Here is a 25,403-nt window from a genome sequence, read left to right on the forward strand (position 1 = left end):
TCTGGTCAAAAATGTTTTCCTTGTTTATTGTTGCCATTAAAAACACAGGATTGCTTCGAAAAGCCACTACTTTGTATGGTGTAAAATATGGCAGATGATTGCTGCAATCCGCCAACAGAATATCTATGGATTTCAAAGAAATCAATTGAAAAAAATCTTTGAAAGCCGCTAATTGAGACATTTTTTCACAATTCCATCAGGTATTGAAGCTTAATTCTGCACAATGAGTATAGTTAAAAATATACCACAAACAATTTTTTAGTGTTGTGAAAAGGGAAGCAAGGTGAAGATGTGTTCAGAGAAGGGGAATGCAATAAAGGAGAGTCTTGTTTGCATAGAATCTAAAAATCAAGTTTTGGCATTATCTGATAGAAAGAAGAAAGTTTCCTGACATTGGTCTAGTGTCACACTTATAATTCATCCCCTGGTTTTCAGTCCCCACAGTTCTGCGGAACCTTTCCAATGATATATATTTGATTATTTCCTATCCAGGATGGATTAAATAGATTTTTAAAAATAATTCAATAGATCAATGTACATATTTTACATTAAAAGGTTTGCAGTGCAAGTGTTTCATTAAACAGTCAATCCGTCTTGCAGTAACAAGATAAATGCTTTAGAATACTTTTGATTTATTGATAGAGCAACCACATCACCTCCTTTTTCTGCAAATTGCAACACAACCGTTAAAAACACAAATATGGCAAACTGTTTCTAAATTAAAGTAGGAGTTTCTCTACAACATAGCCGATAACTAAAAGATTTACCACACAGTAAGTACGTTGTCATCCTTGAAGAAAAAATGTTTATTCAGTTTTTAAGGCCCTTCCTTGCCCTGATATTTATCAGATGTGGTATTTTAAGTAGTAATTTGACCATCGCTAACCATTAAAAATCGACCATCCATTTGACTTGCAACCTATTATTGAAACTCTGCAGTTCACTCACTTCAGTCATTCAAATGACTTCACCTTTGAGATAATTAGACTGCAGTTTTACTGAGGCCCTACAGCAATTTGTGAATAGTCTTCGGAGGATAACACAGAATGTGCTCAGATGAAATTAATCTTCATTTTTCAAATTGCCTCTTTACACACGAATGTCACGGCGCTGAGTAACTCCAAATTCATGGTGGGTTGTTTCAATTCATCAGTAACTACAAAGACTGGAAAATGACACAATAAGATTGTGAAATATAATATCTCAGCAACTGTTTGCTTTTAGTTCATTAACTTTTTTTTTTTTTTTTTGTCAAAACAATGAAATCTGAGACAGATTTTCTCAATTACCAAAAACTGAAGAAACTTAATGTCTGTCCAAATACGCTTGCCTGTATTAATGTAAACATTATTTGCATGTGCTGTTTACAACATAAGATGTATTCCACATTTTCATCCACAACAAATACTCATACTTCTGCATTTTTTTAAAGTCTACTTAAGCTGGATATACAAGTCAACACATCTTTGGCAGTAATTTTTTTTAAGTTAGAAAGAGTAACAATATTTTTTGCCTTTATTTGCAGAGCTGATATTTAATTGAAAATGTTGGTTAAAATATAATCAATTGAATATTTCCCATCTTTGCTTTTAAGAGACATTTGCACAAATCTGTAATAATCAATCCGACATATAAAAGCTAATTGGTTGCTATGGTTTGGTGCAAATTTGCAGCTAATGGTGATGCTAATAAGTAACATTCAAAATAACCTGCCAAAATAGTTATATTGTATTCTAAAAAAAACAATATAGTTGTATATAACCAGCACCACAGTGTGTGTGTATGTGTGTGTAATTTTATGTGTGCGTGTGTATATATGTATATATATATATATGTGTATATATATATATATATATATATATATGTGTGTATGTATATATGTATATATATATATATATATATATATATATATATATATATATATTGTAATATATGTATGTTTAATGTTTTGTGTTTATACATTCCACCCTGTGTAAAACCTTAGTTATTACAACTATTTTATAAACCGAACACATTAAAATTAGATTCAAATATTCAAGTGAAAACTATATTAGCCATGTAACATCATAAGTCTGTAATAAATAGTTTGTTTACCTATTTAATATATGCGTAAGTGGAAACAACACAGTATATTAAATTAAAGTTTGTACTCCTGCGTGCAAGTTACATATGTTTTGTAGCATAATTTGTTTAGCATTTAAGCTTTTGTATAGCTGGAGCTATCTTCAATATGTGGACAATATCATTCTGGCATTGTTATAGCATATAACAGACCAACGCTAATTTTTGTTTGCTAAAATGGTCTGTCTTTGTATTCTCTAGCTATCCATGCATATAATGGCAGCCTATGGTGAGCGGGGAGCAGTCTGGGCTTAAACAGCTGACATCTGCTTACTTTCCCCCCCAATAGAATAACAAGCTATTGCAGCCTAATCTACCTCAAATGCGGACATGTAAAAGAGGTCTAACTATTGACCGGTGTTCCTTTCAGCCAGAGATTGGTCCACATGGCTTCAGGAACTGGGAGGGCTGATTTGAAATGCAGATATCCAGACAGCAAAGTCCAGCCTGCCCTCTCTCCTTTGGTGTGTCTGTCATAGTGAAAAATGGCTTGCACAAGGGTCAGTCACCCGTACTTACTTAATTACCTCTTGTTGGACCTCCAGAACTGTCACAGGCTGTGGTGGATGCAGGAGCTGTTCCCCTCCTAGTGCTGTGCATCCAGGAGCCAGAAATCGCTTTGAAAAGGATTGCTGCTTCAGCCCTGAGTGATCTATCAAAGCATTCTCCGGAGCTAGCTCAGACAGTGGTGGACGCGGGGGCAATTGCACACTTAGCCCAGATGATTCTCAATCCAGATGCTAAACTAAAGGTACTTTATTCTATTTGTTTTGTTTTCTATTTTTTCCTTATGCACATACCTTTTGGAGTAAAAAAAACAACAAAAGGAAAAATTTATTGTGTGTACAATTGTTTATGTAGATCTCATGGAAATTCAGGATGTTCTCAAGATGCTTCTGTGTATTGTATATGTTTTATGTAGAGAGTGAATTAAACATGTCCCCACACAGTATGTGTGTGTGTATATATATATATATGTTTATATGGTGAATTATGTACTGTTACATCATTTAGGAAAGCTGGGCATTGCGTGCAGCTTTAGCTCTGTAATTAGGACTGAGTGTGTAAAGCTCACTAGCGTTATGTAATTGTAGCTCTTTCTGGCAGGACCTGGATAAGGAGAGAATGTTCCCCGGTTACTTGAATATTCCTCTGTTTCTCACTCATGCCATCGGTTTGCCCACAGAAGTAACTGCTTTTCTCATTTGTCATGAATTGTTTACCTTGGACAGTTGCTTTTCTCCGATATGCAGCAAATAGCACAAAGGAATTCAGTCTCCCATTCCCTTTGGCTGTATATACTTTGCAATCATTTGTCCCTCATTTAGCTTGTAAATAATGTATTCAGTTTATGATACAAAAAAAATCTATATTTCCCCTGTATGTTGTGACCTGCTGCTAGTTCGATTTATTATTTTATAACCCAGTAGTAGATAAGATGTGCTTTAGTTGGTGCTGTGGAATTACAGTTCCCCCACATGCTGCATCTTGTAGTTCCACAACAGCTAACAAGCAACAGCTTGCCTTGACCTGCTTTAAGCTCTGCCTATTAAAATACAAATTGCTGCACAATTTCTGTTCTTTTGATTCTGTCACATCAATATAAATGTGGAGGGGGCAAAAACAGGTGTTGCCTTAATAAATATGGGCATATAAAATGACATTGATGCACCGCTTGTATCCCTCCCAGGTAGGTTTTGTGCTATGATTGAAGTTGAAGAATAAGGATTTGCTGCAGCATGCTCTGCTAGGAATGGATCACCACTTTGTGTATTATGTCACTATTGTCAGACAGGTTTATAGAAATGTACTGAAAACGATCAATCATACTGACAGGCTATTTGTGAAATACGATAATATAAGGAATATAAAATTTGGAACAATATGCTAAGAAAAGTGGTCTGAGAAATTGGAAATCCTGTTCAGGCCCAAATCACTATTGTGGTACATGCTGTTTGCGGTGTCAGTAGACTGACAGGTAACACTTGGGGCTAGATTTACTAAGCTGTGGGGTTTGAAAAAGTGGGAATGTTGCCTATAGCAACCAATCAGATTCTAGCTTTCATTTATTTAGTACCTTCTACAAAATGACAGTTAGAATCTGATTGGTTGCTATAGGCAACATCCCCACTTTTTCAAACCCCCAGCTTAGTAAATCTAGCCCTTGGTCTTTTTTACTGACTGTCAGCAAATTCACAGTTGCTAGCTAGGGCTAGGACAAGTGAAATACCATTGTATGCATTGTCACTATAGATTACTAATATGCATTAAAGTGTACCTGTCGCCTTCTCTCTGATTCACTAGGAAATGATGAGGTCACTAGTGACATCACTAAGGCGTGGGGCTTTCTGAGCGTCAGGTCTCAATGACATTTTTGGTTAATAGTCACTGGGCAAAATAAGAAGTGACAAATAGACTGCCTCCACTGTATGCAGACGACATGTACAGTAAAATGCTTTGTCGTCCGTAGCCTAGCCTAATAAAATAAGTTTTGTGCACTGCATGATGCAAGCCACATAATGCTTAGAAAGTGTGTAATAGTAAAAGTGTGTTCTATGTTGTATGTCTCTATGTAAGGAAAAGTAACATGACTCATAGAATTTTCTTTATTTATGTAACAGCGGCAGGTGCTGTCTGCGTTAAGTCAGATTGCAAAGCATTCGGTGGATTTAGCAGAAATGGTGGTAGAAGCTGAAATCTTCCCCGTCGTCCTGACTTGCCTGAAAGACCCCGACGAATACGTCAAGAAAAATTCAGCCACTCTAATCCGTGAAATTGCTAGACACACACCCGAGGTGATGTTTTCAAAATAGCAACGTGCAGTGTTAATATGTGATTTAGAGCGGATTAATAGCAGCACTCCAAGCTAGATTGGTGGGTTGAGGGAGCAAACTACAATTTTAAATGATACTTTTAATCCTCTTGTATGTGAGTCATCGTCAGATGAATTAGCATGTGGCATATTTAAATCCTTTTCTTTGTTGATGGTCACAGTAATGTGACTCAGCATGACTTCTGTGGGTTGCGGTGGAACGACCTGTTGCCCTCAAGGTTTGCTGCTAAACTGGTATCAGCAATATTAAAACACCAAGTAATGTGGGTATCCAAAATAAATTGCCACTGTAAGGCAAGAAGTCTGTTTATTTTATGTGCTCACAATTCTAGATCTGTTGCTTTTCCCAAATTGATACAAAGACGTAGGATGAGGAGCAGATCTGAGAGATGTTGCAACCGTTTAAAACACCCTTTTTTTTCTTCATTCTTTCTCCCCATTCTTTTCAGGGATTCCACACCAACTGGCATCAAACAGCGTGTCATATGTTGTCATAAAGCATTAATGCTGTAGGGAACCAGCTGAAATCCAATTGTGACATCTTGCAGATGCATAAAAATCTGTCCTGTTAGATTGATCTTATCGTATGCCAGTAAAGGCATATGTTGTTCATATTTTAAAAAGGAATCTAAGGGACAGTTCCCATAGCTGACACTGCATTCAGTTTGCAAAGAAATATTATTCACTTACGCACCATTTTTATGTTTCTTTAGTGTAAAAAAATCTTGATACTTATTTGAGCATGATTACTACATAAAAGTGCATTGATGTTCTGTTCTAGCTAATGATTTTGAGAAATTTTTAAAATAGTAGTTATGTGCTAGTAGAAAGTAATGTTAATACTTTGTTACACACATTTGAAAGCGTTGTTTTTATGATGTCTGGAGCAAGAAATAAAACAGTCGCCTCCCTAGCCCTCAATTTTAATCAAATTAACCTGAAATATACATAAACTGTGCACCCCTGAAGCATTGCGCCCTGGGCGGTCGCCCCTCTCGCACAGCCCTAGGTACGGCCTTGTATGTAACCAAAGAGTAAATGGAACAGAATTGAAATTAAATATTTACACCTGTGTTCCTAAGCCTTTAACCTAGTGTCAGAAGCATTTTAAAGTGACCTATAATAATTATATAAGTCTCCAAAAATGTCCGGGAGCGTCCCGAATTTTGGGTAGTTCTCTCGGACCCTCAGGAGATCAGGCTATTCTCTCTGTCCACTTCACTAGGCAGTGAAAAGCCTCAAAGTGACGATATTTGACACCCCCCCCCCTGTACTTACCACTTGACCTCCCCTCCAGGATCACTGCAGGAGCAATTAAAAAATACTCGCACACAACTGCATGTTAAACCGATATCTAATATTCCAACAAATAACTAAGCATGTGTTACATTTCCTGTGCTGAAGCGGTTTAGTTTGTTGTATATTCAACTTTTTACATCCCTACAGAAAGTCCGCCGTCTATCCCATACACAGCCAGGGGCGCGCTCAATATGCTCCTGAAAGTCTTTCTACGACATTGTCATTGGTTACAGTACATTGGTTCTGAATTAAGAGATTAGTGTTACAGGAACTACCCTAATTAACAGCAAATTTCAGTAATGCCTAATATATGTAAGACACAGAAGGAGGACCTAGTTTTATAGGTGATTATTTTTTTTTAGGTTCTTTTTTTTTTTTGTAAAAGTTTTCATTACATTTAGGATTTTACTTAGGTTGTACTATTAATAGTAGTTTATTCAAAATTGATTGACCTGTACATCTAATAGCTCTGTCTGACACCAGCCCCACAAAAGACATTCATGAAAGCGTGCCTCAAAGGGGCTAGATGGCATGCATTTCATACATACTTATTACGTACATATTTGTAGGTTGCAGATTTTGTTGTGTTTTTTTTTTTTATTTTAATTCATACATTTCAACCTATCTTGTTTAATTCCAGCTGTCTCAGCTGATAGTAAATGCCGGAGGCGTGGCTGCTGTCATAGACTGCATGGGGAACTGCAAGGGGAACGTGCGGCTTCCTGGGATCATGATGCTGGGTTATGTAGCAGCTCATTCTGAGAACCTTGCAATGGCCGTCATCATCTCAAAGGTTAGTTACTGGATGAGCATGTGTTCCTTGCTGAAATCACATGGCAGTGTATCCTCTAACAGCCTCCAAGTGACCTAACTCACATGTAATAAAAAAATTAAAAAAAAGTTTTTTGTTTTACATCACTGATTTAAAACCGCTTTTATTGTCTGAGTTTATAGTCATTCTTCTGGCTTCTCCAAGTTTCAGTCCACTCCATAGGGAATAACGGATTTTTATGTGTGATATTCTCTACATGTTCAGTACAACCTTTATGTTACAATATATCTATATCCCAAACATTCTACAGGAAAAGGCAATCTTGGCTCTCCTTCTGTTGTGGAACTGCAAGTCCCAGCAGGCCCTGATAGCCACAGGTTACCTACCTGGTACAACAGACTATTGATTTCTGGCGCAAGTGTAATCATGGGCTTTAATATACCATTTACAAATATTTTATTTAATAACCCTGTGTATATTTTCAAGCACAGACGGAACTGCTGCTTTTGACATACAGGTGGAAAATGTAATATTTTAGGGCATCGTCTAAAATGAGTTGAGTAGGACTAGGGCGTGTTGTATGTAATTGCCATTAAACTGAAGTGTTTTTTAAATCCTCATCCATTAGCTGAGCTTGAGCTAGGTAAATATGGCCAGTGTTCAGCTGTGTAATCATTCACACACACAGCATATTCTCTTCTGCTAGAGATTTACTGTACTAGTACTGTGCCTGTGCAGAGCTCTGCTATGGTAAGGTGTTTTCATTTTAGGATTTGTGGGTTTTGCAAAAAGCTCCTTAAAGGTGGTCAGACATAGGCCAGCCCTGCTGCTGCAACTGAGATGTTTTACTTTATCTGCCCTTTACGCAGCATGATAAAGCCAGTCTGGAAGATCAAACATGTGGTTACTCTGTTAAATCACATGGTGCAGTGTATTGATCTACTGTAACCCATAGCAACAAATCACATATTTGCTCTTTTTAGCAGTCTGCTATAATCTGACTCATGAAAGCAGATATCATCTGGTCGCTATAAATTACAAAACGTGTTAGTGTGTCACTTATATACACTTCTAGTCCATACTTGCCAACTTTATGACCCGGAGGGAAGGTCAAGTGGCTAATGCGAAGTGGTGTGCTGAGCCAATCACCTTATTTTGACCTGTCACAAGTGGTGACATGAAGCTATTGTATTATAGTGTTACTGGGGTGGGGTTAAAATTACGAAATATGTGAAAAACGTGCCATTGAGGTCCCTGTTCTGACCACTTCGCTAGGATGTGGGAGGGCAGCCTGAGATTCTGGGAGAGATACCTGGAATTTGGGAGTCTCCTGGGCTTTCTGGCAGAGTGGGCAAGTATATTCTAGTCCTTTGTATACACTTCTAGCCCGTGTGTCATGGATATAATTACAACAAATTGTAATTATATTCATGACTTGGCACTGACATATCAGATGACAGATCCACCATTTGTGCTAGTGTCCACAAGTGAAAATATCTATAAATGGTTACCTTTTAGTGGACCGTGAGGACTGAACCTGTTACAGACCTATATTTTATCATAGCTGTATTATAGGTGGGTCAACAAGGGCGATAGCCCTGGACCCCCCCCACAAATGAATTTACCTACATGACACATAGCTCCGCCACCCTCCACATGTGCTGTTTACGGAGAGCAGTACATACCAGCACTCTGACAAGCCCGGGCAGCAGAACCGCAGGCAATAAGTGCAGAGACCTGCCAATATGTGTGCTGGATAGAGGGGGGTCCTTGGTAATTAATTGGTCTATTGTGCTATCAAATCTACAAAATTCTTGTTGAGAAAGATAAAAGTAACACTCCGAAGTGTTTTTGGCAATATACTTGTAATGATGGCCTGTCATTGCCCACGATGAAGATAATAAAGAACTGACTAATAACATCAATAAATCAAAGTCTTTTATCATGGCTCATAATAATAATAATAATATGTTTTGAACATTATATACTTAATGAACTGGATTTCATAGTCATTGATATACTTGCCTTTTAGAAAGTCCATTAGCATGGGTACTTTCAGTTTAAAAGTAAACTATGACTAATAACATCGCTTATTTTGATACATATCGTGATATGTGTATCTGTTGAGTTGTTTTGTGTACTATACAAGGTGTTTGTTATATTGCATTAAACTTTGTAAAGAGCCATTGGTATTGTTAACTTGCCATATTATCTGTCTGTAGGGATTGGCAAAGCAAACATAATTCTGGTTGACACACTATATAATAATACCAGCACGTTGGCTCAGTGGTTAGCACTTCTGCCTTACAGCACTGTGGTCATGAGTTCAATTCCCAACCATGGCCTTATCTGTGAGGAGTTTGTATGTTCTCCCCGTGTTTGCGTGGGTTTCCTCCCTCCGGGTGCTGCGGTTTCCTCCCACACTCCAAAAACATACTGGCAGGTTAATTGGCTGCTAACAAATTCACCCTATTCTGTCTCTGTCTGTCTGTCTGTCTGTCTGTGTTGGGGAATTTAGACTGTAAGCCCCAATGGAGCAGGGACTGATGTGAGTGAGTTCTCTGTACAGCGCTGCATGTCCTGGGGCCCACACTAATCAGCCAGTGCCTTAACTCTTATTTTGATACTGAAGTTACACTCCTATTATAGACACCATATGACTGGAGCCTAGAATGCATATGCATGTGAATATAGGCAGACACACCTGCTTGGACATGTCACAGGAAGCCATGCACTTAATCCTGGGATAAGGTAGGAGCACCGATCCAGTTTCCCTGGTCACATCATTCGTGTTCATCATTTGAGATCAGATATCCACAAGAAGATGTACTTAGCAGTGCATATAATTCTATGGGCAGACGTAAGGCATAATAACCATTAGAACAGTTATAATTATGTATACCCACCTTCAAAATCTTGTTATTAGTTGTTTTATAGAAGTAACAGAGGTTAGTTAGGACAGGAGCACTTTGTTTAGTGTTTTTCAATCTTGTGGCGCTAGTTTTGAACTAGTTGTGTCTGTTTTTTTGCATAGCTTTGTGTGCCAAAATGGCGTCTCTTGTGAAGGAGCACGTTTTTGCTGTGAATCACCATACCAATTTATTTATATAGCGCCACTGATTCCGCAGCGCTGTACAGCAAACTCGCTCACCTCAGTCCCTGCCCCATTGAAGCTTACAGTCTAAATTCCCTAACACACACACACACACACACACATAGAGAAGGGTCAATTTGTTAGCAGCCAATTAACCTACCATTATGTTTTTGGAGTGTGGGAGGAAACCGGAGCACCCGGAGGAAGCCCACGCAGACATGGGGAGAGCATACAAACTCCTTACAGATAAGGCCATGGTCGGGAATTAAACCCATGACACCAGTGCTGTAAGGCAGAAGTGCTAACCACTTAGCCACTGTGCTGCCCATGAATGATGGGAAGATGTGTGTGCCAAACATTTAAAAATAACAAGATTCAGTCATTCGAACAGAATACATTGTCGCTACATGAAAGTAATCCGTATGTGGTCCATTCTAATATGGCTCCTGTTTTAGTTAATTATTGGACTGCACCACAGTGGCTGCATAGATTGCACTATAGAAGATATGGAAGGACGTCTGTACCAACAGCTCTCTACGTATATGAAACATGGCTCCTCCTATATTTAAATATTATATTGTGTCTAATTTCCACTGGAAAGGCCAACTAAAATGAGGTATATAGGTAATTACACCTTTCCGGAGGAAAATGTAGAAAGGTAACCCTTGACTCCCCATATTTTTAATTGTGGGGGTTCTTCCTGGACCACCATTGTCTGGGCTGAAGGGGTCCTCTAGGAAATTGTGCTTTCACAAAGGAGGCCCCGATTTAGAATAGGCTACAAGTAGAACCCATGCACAGTATATTATATAGGGAATACAATAGATGCTGGATCAATTTTACTGTGTGAAAAACAACATTTCTATTTAAATTATACCTTTTAATGGCTAACAGGAGTATCACAAGCTTTTGGGACACAAAGGCAATGTTTAGGTTTACTGATACAATAAAAATGTATCATTTATACACTGGTTTAGATTTTCCACTACAAAACTGTTCCTGCATCTGTAGCCTATAAATTAACTTGATCTGAGCTCTTATGATCCAAGACACTGAAGTCTTCATGGTATTGGATCAGGATGTGGATTCCATCCATAGTCTATAGAAACAGTACATAGAAAAGAGATTACATTTATTTATCAATTCATACAACTCAATAACCACATATTTATTATAGTTGGGGATGAGACCTCATGGAAACTATATATCTAAGGGTCCATTAGGTTTCATCTTTGTTTTGTCCCATCTCCCCCACCCTCCCGCTGTATGCAACAATAGTTGTTCTAACACTAGAAATGTAAGCTGAGTCACTGTATCTTCCAAAATATAGACTTTTACAGGTCTGTAGTAACATTCTAACACCTCTCTCCTGTGGTTTTCCTAATACAAAGAGGGCTATAAGGACAGAATGATTCTGATATTGGATAGAATAAGTAATACTCCTCTTGTCTGACATTTACCTGTATGTAGGTGGAAATTGTCCCGCTTTTATGTACAAAATCATTTATTGTGGTTCTATCATAACTTTCAACGGTTGACGTTTGCTATTTGGGACCCCTCTGAGAAGGGGACGTGATGACACCATGTTGGGTTGCATCACGCTGGGACTTACCATGTCTATAGGGGTGTGCCTAGTGCTTCTGAAGCACCGCAACTTTCTCTTTCTAGAAAAACACCCCTGCATTGGTGTAAAGGCTCCGACTCATGGCACATACCTCCTAACAGTCCCAAAAGTCCTGACTGTTGGGACTGCAAAACCGTCACCAAGAATCAGGATTGACCCTCCTAATTGGGACAGTTGGGAGGTAAAAGTACACTATATAATGTGATCCAGTATGACAAACAACATAACAAACAAGAAGTATAGGTATAAGGGGAGGCATTGAAACCAAACGGGAATAAAGAATCCAAGAAAAATAATTTAAAATAAATTCTACCTTGATGATAATTCCTTTTAGTTTTTGTGCTGTAACCATTTGTTACACTTATAAGTGTAACCTCCCTCCTTTTCATTTTCCTCTTCCCCCCTCTCTGTCTCTGCCTCTGTTCTCCCCATTCCCTCTTCCTACCATTGCGTCTGTCCGTCCTACCCTCCACTTAGATTGTACGCTCCTTCAAGCGGGGCCTCCTCTCCTTCTGTTCTCCACCACCTTAATTCTGCTCTTCAGCTCCTTGTCTCTTCCTCCTGCCCTTCTACCCCTCTCTCTACCCCGCTGGGGGCTCTCACCTCTAATCTAGCTGTACATTGAGTTTCGGAGTTACTGTGCTTTTTGTTAACTGTATCGTGTTTCTGTCTGTCCCTGTACGGCGCTACGGATAGCTAGTGCCGCCCTATAAATAAAAAATAATAATAATAATAATTGCATTGAGAAGCCTCATTGAATGAAATAATTCTGTTTATTACACACAGATTATCTAGTTAAATTATCAAGTATACAAGGAAGGACTCTCTTGTTTTCACATTTGAGTGATCGCATTATGTGTAGCTAACACCTGGTTAACCAGATATCTGTCACTTTGTGGTATATATTTACCTTCTGGCTTCGTTATTAAAATGACCTGTAGTAAGAAGACTAAACATTTGATTCCAGAGAGAGCGGATCTTTGTACAAGACCCCAGAAAGTTGTGTCCACTTTATAAACTATTAGAGCAATATTATGTGCACACATCTGTACATATAAACCATAAATATAGAGGTATGTCTGAGGTGCCCTTTCTTTATTTGTATTACCTTTTAGACCACATGCAGAGAGGGAAAGCATAAAACAAGGCAGGATGATTGGGTAACAACATCTGACTAAAAGAACAGTTTAATGGTCCCTAAATATAGGATCAGCCGCGGGGTGACTTCCACTAGCTATGTAAACCGCTATGACTCTTGTGTTCTCCATATGATTCCAGCATGCCCAGAGGCTCCTAGACAAAGCAGAGAATCGGGGCCACCAACAGGGAGGTATGTGTGGTACAAATGTAAAGGACCCGGTGTTACCGAGGGGCCTGCTGTGACCTGCTTGTCCCGCCACCTTGAATTTGACTTTTTTTAAAAAAAATTCTACTTATTTTACGTACTCTATTTTTCTATTATTTTTACTTTTGAGAATACAACAGCTCCCAGTCAGTGATAAGGGGCTAGATTTACTGAGCTGCGGGTTTGAAAAAGTGGGAATGTTGCCTATAGCAACCAATCAGATTCTAGCTTTCATTTATTTAGTACCTTCTACAAAATGATAGCTAGAATCTGATTGGTTGCTATAGGCAACATCCCCACTTTTTCAAACCCGCAGCTTAGTAAATCTAGCCCAAGGACTGGGAGCCACCGCATCCTATCGAGAGTGACAAGTTAATTGAGGATGGGGGTTACAAGAGGCCCAGGGAGACAGGGTTTCCCTGCTATCTGCCCCCACAGTTTCTGTTGTCAATCCTGCACAAAATGACGCAGCAAAAGTATCTCTTATAAACCACTTATGGTAACCCAATCCACCAGGTGTCCACCCATAGGCCCAGGATGTACTGGATTGTAAGTTCTCACAAGCAGCTCTATCTGACCTCTGTCTCATGCCTGCCCCTTCTCAGTAACCCTCACATGTCTTTGTTCTGTTTCTATGTATGACTAGTTAGTTATACCCACTCTCTTATAAATAAACAATGATGATGGTGTCCCTCCAGTGTATATTAGTGGCTAACAAAATCTGATATTTTCCTGCACTGTTCTGTGTGTGTCTTGGCTGTGCATGCTGTCATCATTTTGTATTTCTACACACTGTGAAAAAGTATATCCAGTGGAGCAAAAAGGGTTGTACCAACTTGGATGGGGCTGTAAATGACTCTCGGTATGACATAATGGTATTCAGTGTGGTGGGGCTGAGACTCCAGTTACGTCACTGTATAATGAGGTATGTTAATGGTTTTATCAATTGTTATACAGGGAAAAGTAAATAAAGATACCAGTAGAGCTCTTTTGAGTTCTAATCCCTTCTCCACCACGTAGCCCAGGGTGGTTTCAGTATAAAGGAGGCTGCTTGGGTGACCTCACCTTTCCACAGGTTCAGCATTTTCTAAAGCTTCCTTTTATCTATTAATATCTAGAGTAACTTTCTGTTTTTTAAATATGAATTTCACATACATTTGTTGGTAGGTATTGTGAACACAATTTTAATTATTTTAATGTACGATTTTGTATTTGTTTCTTAATGGTTAATATTATGTTTGTTATACATCTTTAACATAAAGTAGCTTCCGGACTCCACATCCAACAGCAAATGTCTGTTTTTTATTTATGTTTACAGGCCTTGAATCCCGGCTTCTAAGGATTCATTTTGTTCTGTCTCTTTTAATTAACTAGCCATATGAAAGTTGTTGTTTTTTGTGACCAAACGTCCTACATTTCTGTGATGTGACGAGTCTCATTAGCACATTCATCACAGAACGTAGTCTGTGCATTACAAGACATCAGAAAAAGGGACCTAATCGAGAAAAACAGCAACACTGAGAAGTGGATGTGAACAAAGACACGAAATATGGGCTGAAGCTTTTGGTTGAAGTAACGTTCAGGGCTTTGAGAAAAGATTTCCTTTATAGTACTGCTTATAATCTGTACATTAGATTCAGTAACAAATCATCACGTTTAGAAGAAAAACTGCTATACATTTTTATTTATATGTATTTCCACCATTTTGTCCCTATCTGAGTGCTGAGGCTTTTATGATCATCTAGTGCTGACGTTGTTTATTTCATTTTTTACTTGAAACCTGCTTGATTATAAACATTGTATTTTTATATGACATAAAAAGACAATCCCGGTTATACTCTGGCAGTCATCTCCGTTCTCTCTGCCGGTGAGGAGAACCATAATGCAGCCATATTGCTGACCACTTGTGTGGAAGGGAATCACCATTTTAATGTGTACCTGAACCCTAATGTTTAACCCATTGTAGCCAGATAGGCCGGTTTCTCCTGAAGGGAAGCCTAGATCATTTTAAAAAAAATTTTTTTTTTTTAATAGTTTCCTCTCCCTTTATTAGTTACTAACACACAGGAGACATAAAAAGAAAGTATTTCTATCTAATGCTGCATTATTTGTGCGATCACTTGATATGCATTGCTTTTCAGTAAGAACAATTGCGTTAAACCTTGCAGGGGGTCCCTCAATTAGCCATCTGCCTGTCAGAGGAAGGAGAGGATCACATCAAGGCAGCTGCTGCCTGGTCCCTCGGCCAGATTGGGAGACACACTCCGGAACACGCACGTGCTGTCGCCGTAGCCAATGTCCTGCCAATGCTGCTCTCCCTTTACATGGACACTGACAGCTCAGAGGACCTTCAAGTCAAGGTACATTTCCATGTACAATACATTAGGCTGCTTCCTTACGTATTCTCTAATGAATGATTGTGCCCAGCATAACACACTATTATCTTATTTATCAACATCTTTCCTGCACATCCACAGAATTGTATGATATAACTGTAAGGGGACAATGTAATTCTGCCGAGAATAACGCGGCGTTAGCAGTTTTACCGTTCATACGGTAAAACTGTGCATATTTACCCTTAATACGGTAATTTCAACGGTGTATATTTACTCGTGGCTCCCTGAGCATCAAGATGAAATCCAGGCTAAAATTACCGTATTAACGGTAATACTGTTAACGCCGCGCTATTCGCGGCAGAATTTAATCGGCCCCTAAGTGTTTGCTTTATTTCTTTGTTGCATCTTTTCTTATTTTGTTTCTATGCTTTGTATTTTTCCCCAAATTCATATTAAAAGAACCCAAAAATATTTATAACTGGCTGCTATTGAAAAAAATGTAATGTTTGTAACACAAAAGTATTTTTACCATCTAGAGAAGAAAAATGGGCTTGGAACAGTTGTGGGGGCTTAGTACTATTTCTACAACTGGCAGCATTGCAGATACTAATATTATATACTACCTCCTACCCGAGTGAGATGGGATTGTCATCACTTCTGCATATAAAAACAAAGGCCAGAAACTGCCTATACGCAACTAATGACATGCAGGAGCCCTCTGAGAATTGTAATCAACATATTTGTAAAGCTATTTTGCAATAAATTTTATGTTTTCCTGATATAAAAATTTGAACATATTTCTCAAGGGGGCTCGAGAACATATTTTGACAATTCAAGTATGGTGACCGCCAATAAGGTTGAGAACCACTTCACTACACAGTAATAAATATCCTAGCTTCTCTTCACCTTCTTCTATCCTTACTTTCATTCTTGGAACAATCCCATTTTGTGATTATATTTGTATATATTTTTAACAGCTGTGTGAATTATTTGTGTTATGTCATCATGTGTATCCAAAATAGAGATTTAGTAAAATCTTCCATGTAGCTGTAGCTCATTTTAGTGGTAAAAGGTGTAGGCTCCACAGAGCACTAGTCACTATAGTAATCTTCACCAGATCTACAACTAAGCATGTGATTTGTGAACTTGATTGGTTTCTGCTGTATGTTCAAGAGAAACAGCAGGAATAAGTAATGTCACTAGTTCCTAGTGAACAGATAAGACAATTTAAGTTAGCAAAATGGCAGCCTCCACGGTGTGCACGCAACAGGTACGCTTTAAGAACCTGTTGTTGGTGTACATTCAGCGTTGTCAGTCCAAGGTGTTGTATGAATGCCAGCCTCTGCTTTTATACACGGTAATGAGTACGGAGTAGAGTGAGGCAGGTCAGGGTTAGTTGCTTAGCAGCCAAGCAGAAATGTTCTTATCTTTAAATGCTCGTCTACTGGCAATGATTCCTTGGACCCAACTTCTAACCCCTTCCAGCCTCCAAGGGATATGGCTCTGCCTTTTATTTTTCCAGTCTGTAATATTATCAATGCAAAACAATGCAATATCCATTAATCTTCTGGCATCCACACTCCATTGAAAATAAACTTTTATGAAGGCATGTGTCCTAGATTACTCTTACAGTGCGCTTTGTACTCTTATTATGATGGGTGTGTTTGAATCCAGAATGTAAGCAAATGCACATATGCTGATTGAGAGTCATACATTCAATAGTAAGATAATGAGAGGAAGAATGAGCTACCTGATGAATATGGTATTCTGTGTGTCAACTAATAATACTATAACGACATTATATTCATGTAAATATGGTATTCTATGGGGGAATTCAATTAGTATCCAAGTCCTGACGGAGCCTCGTCTAATGAGGCACCGCTGGATGTTTGGTACCGGGAACATTGCCGATTTTTCCTAGCATTTCAAAATCGGCAGTTTCCAGTACTGTAATACCTGGAAGTGTGCACAATCGCATATCGCACCAGGCTCCTAGGGGACCTAGTGTTGCATTGAATTCTTCCTATGTGTCAACTGGTAGCCCTACAGCAACATTTATATTTATTTACATGCGGTGTCTGTATCCTATGGAGGGAGCTTCATTTAGCCACGATGTTCCTCATCGCGGCTGCGCATTTTTACCGTTACTATGGTAAACTCTACGCTGATTTTTCTTCGCAGCTTTATGGGGTGCAAGGAAAAACCAGCGGAGATTTCTTGTAGGAACACCGCGACTAATTGAATATATGCCAACAAGCAGTAGTACAGGTGAACTTTATTCTGTGTGCCAACAAGTACTACAGTGTCATTTGTCATATAAATACTCTATTCTAGGTTTACTGTGAAGTATAATTATGTAAATAGGGTATTTTATGAAGGGAATTCGGATGCTAGCGATGTGCACTTTGCCAGCCAATACAGTACAGAATCTCGGCTCGTTTTCCCCTCACGTCCCTATGGGACGCAAGGGAAAATGAGCAGTGATTTGAGTAAAAACTCTGCCACGCTGCGTCTCCGTGAACTGTTCCGTAGACGCATCGCAGCACCTGGTGATCAATTGAATTCCCTGCTATGGGTCAACTTGCAGTGGTACCTACTATATTTTTTTATTACATATTTATATGAATATAATAATCATTTTGTAACATGAATATGATTAGTATTTTACTTTTTTAAACAAGAAATCATAAGAATATGTTTAATTAATGGATAACACTGAGCATGAAACTGACACTGCCGGTCTAGAAGTCAGGCCTTTCCCTGAAGTTTCATGGTATGGATGTGGTAATGTGAGCGTCAGACCATACTGCCTCTGTTTAGTATTTGAACACATGCCTGTCCAAAATGTATCTCCCCCCTCCCAGTGCACACCTGGATTTAATTCAACTTTACACATCACTAGTGATTTTGGTGGTCTCTGCTATGTTCCCAGTGGATAAATGGCCACCTCATTAAAGCAACCACTTTATTTGTCAGAAGTCAGAACAGTTGTCTCTATCTAACACTGTAATAACAGCCTGTTCTAGATCATGTTTAGTTGTATTAGTAAAGCCATGTGGGAAATGCAGCATGTTGCCAGCTTGTACAACACAAACTGACTGCAAGCTTTTCTTTTCACAATCAAAGGACTCCGCATACCTCACTGTCTGATGCAATGTGGCACCCCCTACTGGCAGAAAGGCCCTAGGTACCAAATTATATCATACCCCCAACTCTCCCAATTTAGGCAGGACAGTCCCGATTTTAGGGCTCTGTCCTGATCAGGACAGTTTTGTTCTGCAGGCCTGAAAGTTGGGAGGTACGTCCTGTTCACAGAGCAGCGACATTGAAGGGGCTTTTTTTTACGGGAGGGGAAGAGGCCGCTCCGCACATATGATACTCTGAACACGCCACGGCAGGACATGACCACGCCCTGTAATGTGTGACCACGCCCCCTTCTCGTGTGAAGGTTTAACTGATTCCCCAACTTAAAAAGTTGGGAGGTATGATTGTTTCTTGCACATGTTACTGTCAATGAATATTTTAACAAAATTTTTTAGAAATACTGGCCATGGTACAGGTTCACTTATTGGTATTTACTTAAATAAGTATATAAATAAATGATGATGATGATGATTTACTTGGGAAACATTAGTACTAATCATGCTCACATATTTTCTAAACATTTTTTTACTATATATACATTTCTATGTATTTTGTCTGCTCTACTCTCCACTAAAGTAGTTGTAGGGCTTGTACACTCAGGTATAGAAAAACAAACAGAACCTTGTGCATTTTCTCAAGGCCTCCCTGCAGCATGGTGTACTATGTACTTACTGAGCGTTCCCAATGACCTTCATTATATTGTACTAAGTGCTAATACCTGTGAACGATGCAGGTATTGTCAATATTCAGCATAGTCATTATAAATGGTTCTTGGAAAGTGTGTACAGGACCATTCGCTTACATTAGTTTTTGGTCTATTCAAGTTCATTAAATAGACCTCAAGAATATGTGTCAAATTAGTGCCCATGTGTGCGCAAGCATTACTAGGGGATATAATGGCATATCAAGCTAAAACCAAGCAGGCGCAGATATGAAAGTAAAGCCTGTATAGTACGTGTCTCACATGTATTTGATTTATAGGGAGCATGAATATAATCTTGTTGAACAAGTGCTCTCATCATTAATATGGTAGCACACGACAGAACCACAGGCATAGATGGAGACTTCTGACCCTGATGTATGGAGGCTGGGGTTCACCTCATTGTGGGGGCAGGGCTTATCATGACAGGTATAGAATTATGTATTACCTGTCACGATAATCTCTGCCCCCTTCTGGTGCTTGTAATTACTTTCATGCTAATCCCTGCCTACTTTCAGCAGCTATACTGCCAAAATCTGTGGGTCAGAAGCTCCCACCGGTGGATTTAGGTATCTTAGGCAGTCCATTACTTGTGCAGATTAAGTTAGTAATATGGGGGAGTAAATTTATTAAAAGTTTGCACATGTCCAGTTTACTATGTTCATGGAATTCTTTATCAGCTTCTGGTTTTTTTATTTATATTATCCGATGTATAGATTTTATTATACTACACTATTTTTTTTATTCTTTTCAGATGTTTGTGTTTCTGTCCCGCATCATTCATTCTTCCAATTTTTTTTCATATCTCATTCTTAATTTCCTCAGTACAAGTACTGTCACATTCCACCATCCGGTCTTAGTCATATGCAGTGATTTTTTCATTAGCAGATTTAAGCAAACAAGACTCTAGGGGCCAACTGTCTAATCTGCAGCTTGGACCTGGATGATCTATACACATGCTCATATACAAACCAAAGCACGGTGGACAATTAAATCACTTGTTACCATGAGTTCTCTCCCCTCCTTCTTTTTTGGCTTTTATTTATGGGGGTTTTTTTTGGTTTTTTTTTACTATGCCCAATGTATGCTCTGCAAATGAGAGGGTGGCGAGATTCAGTAGGCATTCTGTTAGTGTAAGCAAAGACCAGTCCTTGTACTGTATTTTTAGAGGTAGGGATAGAAAACCTATTACAGAGTTCTTTTCTGTATTTTAATGCACAGCCAGCAACACAAGTACTTATTTGTTGTATTAATAACACCAAATTATTTTTTGGGGTGTATAGCTCCTAGCCTTTGCTTGTTGAAGGGATCCCAGAATGTACTCAATTTCTGGTACTCTGAACTGACCAGGTCCACAGCTTTATATCAGATATGTTTTTGTTTGACATACATGTATATGTATAATATATAATTCTATACAAGTCCTTGTGTGAATCGGCACCAGCTATAAGTCAGGAAATGCGTGGATCCATGCATGTGGATTGGTGGTGGGGCTTATTACAGAAAATATTATAACCGCCTTATCCCCACTAGTAATAAATCAGAGGTTGTACCTGTAATTGAAGATGATTGTGAGGGTAACTGTACATACAGTGTATGTTATACATATTCTACGTATGTATGTTACTATCTGCCCCAATTTGGCTCGGGGGGAAACTCTGCTGTAAGATCTTTTTAAATAAACCCTGCTGTGCCCCCCTTCCTCCTCTCTACTTGGCAGGCCGCTTGCAGGCTTTTACCAAATAAGCAGCTGGGATTTATTTACTATGATTAAGAAAGCATTTGAAAGTGGATATCTAACGTTTTTAATACAAACATTTTAAAAGATTTTTTTTTTTATTTTTTTTTAACCATGAAACGGTTACACTTAGTTCACTTTTATGTCCATTGGAGCTATGTATGATATTAACTCACATACCTCTAAGCAGGAACTGCTCCAACCTGCTGGCCAGTGGTCAGTAAAGACATTAACACTTCGCTGTACGTGCTGCTCGCCCCCTGTTGAAACATACCCTGATGCTCACGTCTTTTGACCCTATCATGGTCGTTTTTGTATTTTTATGAACAGTTTAATTGTTTTTCTAATTTGAACGCCTCTGTTTCAGCTATGCTCCCCCTTGGTCTCTGGTCCATTGAGCAGTATGTTATAATGAAAGCATGCATTCATGCTTGTAGAAAATGTACCCATGGGTTGCGGCATTAATTTAAGTATGTAAATTGCTTCCCTAAGACAAAGTTAATATTTTCCTAAACTGGCTCCTTATCCTAGGTTCTGTAATACAGAAATTAATTTTGTTAACCAACACTAAATGGCCGTAGAGGGGAGGGGGAGGAGGAGATGGGGGTTTGAGTTGTCGAATCAAAATCCATATTCTCTTGATATTTTCCTAAAACAAAGGTAATATTTTCATAAAGTGGCCCCTGAACCCAGCCGGAGCCCCGGGGGGAGTTGCTCCGTGCAGCCGCTTTCCTCCGGCTGTTCTGGTTCTTTATTACAGAAATTCATTTTGTTAACCAACATTAAATGGCTGCAGAGAGGGCGTGAGCAGGAGGACCAATCACAAGCCGTAATCAAGTTCCTGGTTTTTAAGCCTGGGCTGTGAGAAGAGCCCCAGGAAATTAGGCTGTAGGTAGCAGCCCTCCAGGGGTCTGGCTAGGAGCAGGGACCACCTATGTGAAATGGACATATACTGAAAATAACACATTCTGGAAATGGTCAGGAACATTTATGAAGTTTGTTGTTCTGATAACTGTATGGGTTGTAACCCATAGCAACTAGACAGATTCTGCCATTATTCTTCCAAATGTTACAAAATATAAGCTAATTTCTCATTGGTTACTGTAGATTTGCACATATCTTCATGTTCCTTGTGTGGGAGATATTCTGTTCATGCATTCTGCAATTTTTCATAGTAATTTGACCATGGGGTGGCATTGTTCCAGTCTCACACCTCAGCAGACACGTGTATATAGCACGATACATTGCTAATAATAGTTATTTTCTGTGTCCATTTGATTCACGGAACATTTATTTAATAAATAGTCCGTTGCTCATGAGATATTTTCCCTTTAATCATTAAAAATCAAACTTGATTACCTATTTACATTTTGTGCCCGCTTGATTTTAGCAAAACGGAAGGAATTGGCTCCTGAAAATGACGGGAGGAGCTGGGTGGTCAGGGACATTCCTCACTAAATAGATTTTAGGCCCACTTGTTCTGCAAGGCACGATATTGAAATAAGGTTGAAGGGGTGGAGAGGGAACATTTACAGGGGTGGGGTCGAGACACTTCTATTTACCACTAAAGGACTTATTTTTTTTATTTTTTTACAGTCCCTATACTTTCAGTGGGCAGCTTTTGCACCTTCCAATCTCACTTTATGTGGTAAACGCATATACAGGCCCATTTCTACCAATGTAATAATACAAGCATTCACCCGTACAATATGACACCTTTAATAAAGACAGTCCCACAACCTCTCATTCACGTGATCTATCTACTCTTTCCACGCATATTTCTGGGCGCAGTCCCAAGGTCAGGATGTGGGTCTGCACCAAGGAACACGCGATAAATTGTGCAAAATATTATGTTCTCCTGGCTGCACAACCGGCATATATGTTCATATTTTGGTTTATAAATATCTATGCACAAAATAATAAATGTGAATTTCGTATATAGTCTGTTTTCACATTGGCACCTGTTCTGTGAACGAGTATAAATCGGACAATTTAACCTATGTCCGCTCTTGCCCTTTAAGGGTTCCTGTTGTCGACACCAGAGGTGCTCAAGTGGTTTCCCAAATCTGTTCATGGGGGTGCCCTATTTGCTAGATATGCAGTACATTCTATCGGTGAATACGGAGACCCAAATATCTGTCACAATCACAATTACCGCCACAGACACACATTTGGTGAGGTCTGTCAAGCACCATGGGAGGTGAACTCTGGTCTGTAGCCATTTTTAATCTGACCCAAATTATAATCTGTTATTATATAAAATAAAAGAGAACCCTACAGCATTTACTAGTCAGGAAGTTAAATCCATAAATATACAGACATTATTAACTGGCAGTAAAGGTGCACAGGGCCCAGAAAAGAGGTGTTACATTCTTGAGGGATTATAGATCCAAGCACAGCGTATGCGTAGGCCGACTAAACAGCTGATCCCACAAGTGGGTAGAGGCCAGACGTAAAACCCATCACTTCACTTTTTCTTTCAACTTGGCAGAACAGTATCCTTCCACCACCACAGAGACTATTTCTCTCATGGAATATTATAATTACTTTCAGAAACACCAGGCAATTACAGGAGAACGTATTCTTGCTGTATTTTTTGTTTCAGAAAAATAGTAATGTGTTTATTTTATATTTAGCGCCTCTGAATTGTTGAAGGGGAGATATCCACCTTCACATTATATTTATTTAGAGGCTTGTGTGTCCCCCTCTGCAACTAGTAAATAGATGTACATAAATTACTATTACTTTCCTGCTTTTCTGCCATGTCTTTATATGAGAAAGCGGAAATGTTTATGTTCATTACCCTGAGACACAACACTAAGCTGTTTCCTAGATCCAACTGTATCCGAAGAAGAGCACACAGCTCAGCTGCGTCACTTCCCAGGAGAGCAAGAGTGACAAATCAGCCTCTTGATAGATAGATAGATAGATAGATAGATAGATAGATAGATAGATAGATAGATAGATAGATAGATAGATAGATAGATAGATATGAAAAACTTAGAATCCAGAAAGATAGAAGCAATGCATTTTGTAAAAGTTGTAGGAGGACATTTATAGCCCATTCAATTAATTTTATGACTTGTTGTTGATTTGTAAGAGGCCACAGTTCTCCACAGAGCTGGACGGTGATGAAACCAGCGTATATAAAGAAGGAACATACAAGGCAAATAAAATAAGGGCACATGTGAAAATAAAGGGCCCTGCTCATTAGAGCTTACAGTCTAGCGGGAGAAGGTCAGAGCCGAGACCACAGGCCTGCGTGGAGATTGTGACAGTAGGGTGAGTATTTTATACGTGAGTGTAGGGCAGGCTGTAGTAAAGAGGTGAAGGCTGTGGGAGGCATCTGAAGGTGGATGCCCCCTTTAGTACTTTTGTAGAGCAGTTGGTAAGAGTAGGGATGAGTAGGCTGTAGAAGAATGTGTCTTAGATAACCTGTGAATAATATACCTCACAGGCTTCTCCCATCACAACAGGGTAAATAAAGGACCCGAGCATTAGAGGGCACACAGCAAGCATGACCTGACAGTCTGAATCTCTGGAATGTAAGACCTGAATGCCTGCAAATCCCTGTCTTTGTTTCAGCCAGATGCCTCCTAATTTTCATGTTGTTTGTACTCACTAGGCAAAGAAAGCTCTAAAAAACATCCTGCAGAAATGTACCCATCTGCCAGCCCTGGAGCCTTTGCTGCACGACGCTCCCCCCAACATACTGAAACACGTGGTTGGACAGTTCAGCAAGGTAAGACACAGTGCAGTAATGTCTGTCTCATAATGCTTTTATATCACACGTTGTTGCTTATTTATTTATTACAGTTCCAGCTGATCATTCAGGGACATTGCATACAATGTGTGATTCAGTTTGTACATTTTCCGGGAGTGCTACATAATTGTGCCAAAGGCTTAGTGTCTTTTAGCACCATAAAGTTATTTAACAGACCCCAAGTTCTATGAATAATAATAATAATAATAATAATATTATATTTCTATAGCCCACTCAGAAAAGGTTAGTATATAATGTTATACGCAAAGGCTAATGAATGCTAAATTCACCTGTAAATTTTTATATTTGATTAGTTTAATGCATATGATATGTTTTCTTCAAGATGTTTAGCATAACTAATTTTGTCTGACAGATGCAAGGATGAAAATAAAATGGATGAGAAAATGTTATCATTTTCTTAAAGAACTCCACCTAAATGTTTAGTTTTTTTGTTGTAATTTAAACAATCCATCATAGACCTGGCTAGCAGTGCTGTGCTATCAGCATTCTCAATACACGTGCACCACTCACTCACTGTATGCATTCAGCGTTCTCCTGGGTGTTTGTGCCCTTGGGCACAGGTGAAGTACAGTGGATTCTGAATGTGGGAACCCTACATTATGCTAATCAGTGA

The 25,403-nt window shown here is 39.0% G+C and overlaps 1 protein-coding gene across 3 annotated transcripts in view; it reads left to right on the plus strand.

The window, feature by feature from the left end:
* SPAG6 (sperm associated antigen 6) overlaps positions 1–25,403 on the plus strand; it is a 110,477-nt gene that overhangs the window by 74,000 nt on the left and 11,074 nt on the right. For all 3 annotated transcript variants that reach the window (XM_075211943.1, XM_075211944.1, XM_075211945.1), the window contains 5 exons: positions 2,667–2,872; positions 4,743–4,916; positions 6,894–7,046; positions 15,257–15,448; positions 24,632–24,748. In XM_075211943.1, the coding sequence (XP_075068044.1) occupies positions 2,667–2,872; positions 4,743–4,916; positions 6,894–7,046; positions 15,257–15,448; positions 24,632–24,748 (842 nt within the window). The remainder of the gene's footprint in view (positions 1–2,666; positions 2,873–4,742; positions 4,917–6,893; positions 7,047–15,256; positions 15,449–24,631; positions 24,749–25,403) is intronic.

The sequence above is a fragment of the Mixophyes fleayi genome, chromosome 5, assembly GCF_038048845.1.
Source record: "Mixophyes fleayi isolate aMixFle1 chromosome 5, aMixFle1.hap1, whole genome shotgun sequence".
Classification (NCBI taxonomy): Eukaryota; Metazoa; Chordata; class Amphibia; order Anura; family Limnodynastidae; genus Mixophyes; species Mixophyes fleayi.